General features: G+C 39.5%; 1 protein-coding gene across 3 annotated transcripts; it reads right to left on the bottom strand.

The window, feature by feature from the left end:
* Window positions 1-3,685: 3,685 nt before the first annotated feature.
* LOC148041510 (uncharacterized) lies at window positions 3,686-6,204 on the bottom strand. Of its 3 annotated transcripts, none has more exons than XM_087688463.1 (2): window positions 5,553-6,204; window positions 3,686-4,120 (listed from the first exon to the last, which is right to left on the bottom strand). In XM_087688463.1, the coding sequence occupies exon 1, from the start codon at window positions 5,908-5,910 to the stop codon at window positions 5,593-5,595; it is 318 nt and encodes a 105-aa protein (XP_087544589.1). In that variant the 5' UTR covers window positions 5,911-6,204; the 3' UTR covers window positions 3,686-4,120; window positions 5,553-5,592. The 3 variants fall into 3 exon arrangements, with proteins under 3 accessions (XP_087544589.1, XP_087544581.1, XP_087544572.1); XM_087688455.1 differs by having other exon boundaries at window positions 3,687-4,150; XM_087688446.1 differs by having other exon boundaries at window positions 3,695-4,144; window positions 5,553-6,203.
* Between the last annotated feature and the right edge of the window lie 646 nt (window positions 6,205-6,850).

Below are 6,850 nucleotides of genomic sequence, written 5' to 3'. Positions count from 1 at the left end.
ATTGATAATTATTCTCATCTTCATCAATTCTAGGATTCTTGCTTCATCAACCATTATCTATATAATAAACCATGGGGTAATCTTCCAATTATGTATTAGCTTGTGTAAGCATGTGCACTCACATTTTTATTTGCACCATAACCTATGTCATAATGTGGAATTTTGAGGCTAATCTTAGTTCAGTTTCATTGTAGGGTGCAAGAAATCATGATCCTTACTAGGTGCAAGTTGAGTGCAATGGGATACTATCATCTAGGTATTAAGAAGTGGTTGAATCATGATTCAACAATAATGCAGATATTCGTGTATTGATCTTTATGGGCTCATGGGGCTAATAAGGATAGGGTCAACTTGTTGTGGCCATGAGAAGTGGACACAATTGGACACCCTACTAATATCATGGATGGGAGAGAGAGACCTTTCTTATTTCGTTGGGAGAAAAGTCTACATAGACACACAAGGGAGGTTGTCAAAAAAACGAAGAAAAATGAGCACCTTTCCATGTGTAAAGAAGTGGAGGTGGGCATAAACAAAAGCAGATTCCACAACACGAGAAACAAAAAGTGATGGGTCATAGTTGTATTGCGCATTTTGGCAACATTCCATCCATGTACATTTATCTTATTTGGCAAAAAAATCGTATTTCTTACTAAGCAATAACTATTCATGCAATTTGTAGATTGTTAAATATGATGTTTGAATTAGTAACTTAAATATGTGCTTATAGGTCATCACAAGGAGTGTATAGAGATAACCTAGACCCCAAGGACAAAGCTCACTAAACTCATGTATGATTCATGGTTAGCTAGGGAGAGCTTTAAGGACAAGATGTCACTCTAGAATTCATGTATATCAGATATGGATAATGATTTTCTTGAGAGCATAACACAACATGCACTTGGTGATGGCCAAATCGTGGAAGCACTTTTGCAACAATATGTAACATGGAACACCCCAAACCCGTTATCTTGCATGTATCATTCATGAAGCAACAATGGAAAGTCCCTTCTATAAGAAAATGACTAACTTCCAAGGGAACAAGGGGATTGTACAAAGAGGAGGAAATCTACAGATACTATATGAAATTGTTGTTTCATAAGTTGAGTTTTTCCATAGAAAACAAGGACATGAAACAAATAGGATCTCCTCATAAGACTTCATTTGATGGTCAGCGAGCAATAACTACATGTTCAGTGGGGGTGATGGTGCCCGAGGGGTCCACTAGGGTTTACCGTATGTTACCACGTGAGTGTAAGGGAGGGGGTTATTTAAGGGAAGGAAGGTACATTTTATAAGGTAAGATCCCATAAATATGGGGTAGATAATGGGTATTTTCCTATATTTATTGCATGTAGGTGATGTCTCCTTATTACTACTAGTGAATCCCCCATGTGATGGTGGAAGTGTGGAGTAAGGATGAGAGCAATGCATAAGAGACATTACTACTCGATAGAAAGCATCAACACCATAAATAGAGCAATTCACAACTATGGAGCATAGCATCAAATAACACAATCAAAAGAGTTGCAAGTGTACAAAGCATGGTCAAACCCCATTTATACAAATTTGTTTTATTAAAAATTTGCAGCACGTGGTGCTCCATGTTGCCATTGATAGTCGTGGATTGTATGAGTGCATATTAATGTGAAACCTTCTTGTATGGTATAAATGGCTTGATTTTAATAAAAGACAAAGTGCTAGGGAAGAGCTTTATCTAGCATGCAAACATCACTACTTTTTATTCATGCTTGTTTTAAGTCTTTATCAAAACGTAGATATGCTAACTCATCAACCTAGGGTAGAAATTTATCATTGAAAACTTGAAGCATGTGGTGCTCCATGTGGCCATTGATAGTTGTGGATTGCATGAGCTACATATTAATGTGGAGCCTTCTTATATGGTGTACATGGCTGATTCTAATAAAGGAAGAGTGCTAGGGAGCCTTACCTAGCATGCAAGCATCACTACTTTTTCTTCATGCTTGTTTTGGTCCTTTATGAAGATGTAGATATGCTAACTCATCAACCTAGGCTTTGTAATGAAGATATATGGACCACATTTCTTTTGACTTATATTGCATTAACATCCATAATAGGCCTAACTTGTCAAGCCCTTTTCTTTGTCTTAGAATTGTTTTAGCAAGTACTTGACTTCCATGATGCTAGAAGTTTGTATGCTTTCATTCTTTTGACATTTCCAACCTTGCAATGATTCTTTTGTTTTTTTAGGGATCCAATTCCACTCATATTAGACGATATCAAACATCATTTTATATGGATGAAAATGAATTTTCTTTTATCTGTCAAGATACACTAGCATTGCGGAAAATAGATCAAAGAATTTGTTTCCTAACAGTGTCATAACAAGTGGATTGAATTAAGATGATCATTTAATTATTTTTATATGGATGACAAACATATTTTTGTTCTTCAAGTCACACTAGCATATGGAAAATAGCTCAAAGAACATGTTTGCTCACATTGTCACAAGAAGTCTATGGAAACATGAAGAAAGACCAATTCACATTTTAATCTTTGAAGAAAAGAGTTCTAAGTAGAGTTTTGTTAACACATTGAAATAAACAAGGTACAAAAGTGAGCAAAAAACGAGAAGAATGAAAGAACTAAGTTGCCAACATTTTTCTCATGGTTACATTGAAACCTAGTCTTAAACTTTATCGCAAGCATATTAGTTGGACTTTATTCCCTCTCCAACTCATGTACTTCTAAGTAGCACAAAAACATAAAAAATCTTAGAATACCACATGTTTCAACTTTATGTACAACCTCGCATTTAGTTTTTAAAAATTGCACATCGCTAAGATAGCCCATGAAAAGTTATAGCTACCAAACATGATTAGCATCCCAATTGGATAGGGGGGTTGTGTGTGTGTGTGCGTGCATGTGTGTGCACGTGCGTGCATATGCGTGTATACATTAAGCATGTGTGCATGAGCTCTGTGTGTGTGTGTGTGTGTGTGTGTGTGTGTGTGTGTGTGTGTGTGTGTGTGTGTGTGTGTGTGTGTGTGTGTGTGTGTGTGTGTGTGTGTGTGTGTGTGTGTGTGTGTGTGTGTGTGTGTGTGTGTGTGTGTGTGTGTGTGTGTGTGTGTGTGTGTGTGTGTGTGTGTGTGTGTGTGTGTGTGCACGGGCGCGCACATGCACGTGTTTCAACTTTATGTAAAATGGGACCCCACATTTAGTTTTTAAAAGTGCACATCACTAAGATAGCCCATGAAAAGTTATAGCTACCAATGATTAGCATCCCAATTGGATAGGGATGTGTGTGCGGGCACACACATGCACATGTGTGCATGCATCAAGCATGTGTGCACGAGCTTGTGTGTGTGTGTGTGTGTGTGTGTGTGTGTGTGCGCGCGCGCGTGCATGCGTGCATGCGTGCATGTGTGTGTGTGTGTGTGTGTGTGTGTGTGTGTGTGTGTGTGTGTGTGTGTGTGTGTGTGTGTGTGTGTGTGTGTGTGTGTGTGTGTGTGTGTGTGTGTGTGTGTGTGTGTGTGTGTGTGTGTGTGTGTGTGTGTGTGTGTGTGTGTGTGTGTGTGTGTGTGTGTGTGTGTGTGTGTGTGTGTGTGTGTGTGTGTGTGCGTGCGTGCATGGATGCATCAAGTATGTGTGCACCAACTTGTGTGTTTGTGTGGGTGCACACACACATCAAGCATGTGTGAATGACCTTGTGCGTTTTTTACAAGGTCATGGTTTTAAACCCTTAACTAGGTGGGTCCACAATGCCTTAACTTTGCATGTATTACCTTTAGATGAAAAAGGTTGTGTGAAGCGCAACCATCTAATAAATACTTAACATGCTAGTTTTCTTTAAGAATTACCACCTTCAAAATAAGAAGATTAATTGATGTATGGTTTGGTAAAACATCCTAAACTTTGTTGGCAACACAAGGTGGTCGATTCTTAGGGTGAGTGGCTACTCTTCTTCTTCTTCTTCTTCTTCTTCTTCTTTTGTCCCCTGATCATGGTACCGTGTCGCCCATCATATGCTTCTTCTTCTTGTGGTATTGTGTTCCCATCACATGTGATATGATGATTGTTAGAAGTCCTCAAGTCTTGTAGGTTTTGACAAGCTATGTTGTATTGTCTTTTAGATGATATCCTTGAATCATATCAATACCTCAACCTGAGCCTCAATCACCATGCCAATAAACCCAAAAGTAAAAGTGCTATAACAAATCTATAATAAAAGGCCATATGAAAATAAACAAGGGCCAACTTGCAAAATAGAAAATAGTAAAGAACATCTCTTGTAACCATATACTAGCCTATGAAGCATCAAGCTTTGCAACATTCGTTGCACAAGTTGCTCAAGTAGATTGGTCCTCCAGGTTCTATGTAAACATCCTAGTTTTATGTATATGGGATGAGAGGGAAAGTGTATGCATCTAGGAAAAGCTAAAATTTAAAATACAAATGCACTAGTATATGGTCATTTTTCAAACTACTCATGAATTGAAGAGTCTAATGAACATGGAATGCGTACTTGGTTGAATCTTTGTGCTTACCAATGCCAGAATGAAAGCAAAGATGCAATGATACTTAATTTGGACTATGTAGTATGAAAGTGAATATATACATGAGGGGTATCTAATGAGATTTCCAAAAATACAAAGAAAAAAAACCATCAAAATCATCTTTACATAGACAAAAATGCCCTTTCCTTTATTCATTGAGACATTAGCATTGGAAAGTACTATGGCTTGAAGGATGTGTTTTCTCATAATGTCATAAAAATGGATTGGAGTGAGGTGTCTTTTTAAGTATATTCAACATAATAGATTCTTAGAGTGAGATCTTGCTAAAGGAGAATCATAAAACCATCTAAAATTGCACATCACCACTAGAGAAACAACAAGACATCACTTTGCTTCATTGTAGAACATCCCATTCAAATTTTGAAAAGAGAATTGTGTTTCTCAAAAAATACAAGCGTTTTATTTAAGTTTTGCAATAACACAATAAGAGAACTACGCACGTCTTAGCTTGTGAAGGAAAGAGTTATTGTTAGACTTTTGTAAAAGCATTGAAATGTAGTTGAGGGAGAAATATGGATAGTTGAAGGAGAACTAAGTAGCCACTACCATATTCCAATGTTTCCAATAGTTCCTACGACCCTACACTCCATATGAACCACACTAGCTGTGCTTTGATCCTAGGCTAGCTTATTTACCAAGCAATTTTATTAAAAGGTGCTTCAGTATTGTGATCCTAGGCGAACTGATTTACCATGCAATTTTATCAAAAGTCTAGATGTTCCAACTCAAATGGAAGATGGAGTCCAACGTTAGAACTGTTTTTGAAGATGTATTAACGTTAGAAGTGTTTTTGAAGATGTGTTAAAGCCATCAAACTGTGAAGGCTTCAACTCAATGCAAGATGGAATGAGGAGGGGATCCAGCTTATAAATTCATTAAGATATGTAAAACCCATCAAATTTCCAAAAGTGCAAGTGCATGATCAATATAGAAAAAGCAAATGAGTAATGACCCCGCCCACGTCTTCCTTTCTCATGGGAGCACGACCTCTTCTACCTGCGCTGCGGCTGCGGCGTGGTCCGCTTTATCTCGCTCCTCATGGAAGGTTTCCACGTCGGGGCAAGAAATATTTCCCGAGCCCTGCGACGGCGTCGATGTTGGCGGAATGGCGATCGATGATGGCGTGGTCGCGGGGGCTGGGTGGCGGCTCTTGTTGTTGCTGCTGCTGCTGCTGCTGTTGCTGAATGGTGGGGCCACTGGGCTTCGGGTAGAGGGCTCTTACACTTTGGAAGTACTTATTGGGATCATAGGATGGCATCCTCAGGGGAAACTCGGGGGGAAAGCAAACCCTTTCGTGCTGGCCTGCACCGCCAGGAGATGCTCTCTCTCTCCCTGCACCGCCCGAGGACGCCATCCTCTCTCTCTCTCTCTCTCTCTCTCTCTCTCTCTCTCTCTCTCGTTCTCGTCTTCGTCAATACAGTCGCGACGGTCCGCCACCTTACGTAATAATACCACTATTCATTCAATTGAAAGAAAACCCGCTCTCTCTCTCTCTCTCTCTCTCTCTCTCTCTCTCGCGTTCTCGTCTTCGTCAATACAGTCGCGACGGTCCGCCACTTTACGTAATAATACCACTATTCATTCAATTGAAAGAAAACCCGCTCTCTCTCTCTCTCTCTCTCTCTCTCTCTCTCTCTCCGCGCGCGTTCTCGTCTTCGTCAATACAGTCGCGACGGTCCGCCACTTTACGCAATAATACCACTATTCATTCAATTGAAAGAAAACCCGGTCTCTCTCTCTCTCTCTCTCTCTCTCTCGCGCGCGCGCGACCCGGTCATCCCCAAACTTAGAGAAATATTCATTTAATTGATTGAATAGCTCTTAAATTCCATGCGACATGATTTGTGCCATTGGGAATGCGGAATCCAGGGTTTGAACACACCCACAATACTCCGCTCATACTCAAACCACTAGGTTGCAACCTTATTGGCGAATACTTTTTATATTAGAATCAATTATGTAAATCCCAATGGCATATGCCTAAATGAATGAGCACATCAAATTGGAGCCATTTATCCTCAACTTCTCACACAAAACAAAGGCCAAAGTTGAAGAAGCTTGATGACTATTTGAACTACAACTGTTGCAAGCTTTTCAACTCACTACAAGAACACTTTCATTCTCCATGATCTTTCTATGTCTCAAATTTATCAAAGGTGACAATATCCCCCTTATCAAAATCCATGAAGCAAACAATCCACCCTTGAGGGGAAGCTTTACAGACCAAAGTGGTGCTTATGGCGGTTCCATTAGACACTCTTAATGCTTAGGAAAGTGAAATTGAATATTGAAAA

This window comes from Lygodium microphyllum, chromosome 1 (assembly GCF_053477565.2).
Source record: "Lygodium microphyllum isolate KBCC chromosome 1, Lygodium_microphyllum_v1.1.10, whole genome shotgun sequence".
Taxonomy (NCBI): Eukaryota; Viridiplantae; Streptophyta; class Polypodiopsida; order Schizaeales; family Lygodiaceae; genus Lygodium; species Lygodium microphyllum.
This window is presented reverse-complemented; position numbering and strand designations above follow the sequence as displayed.

Bases quoted from the DNA above. Each gene is read 5' to 3' on its own strand.
- LOC148041510 (XM_087688463.1), bottom strand. From the start codon at position 5,910: ATGGCGTCCTCGGGCGGTGCAGGGAGAGAGAGAGCATCTCCTGGCGGT.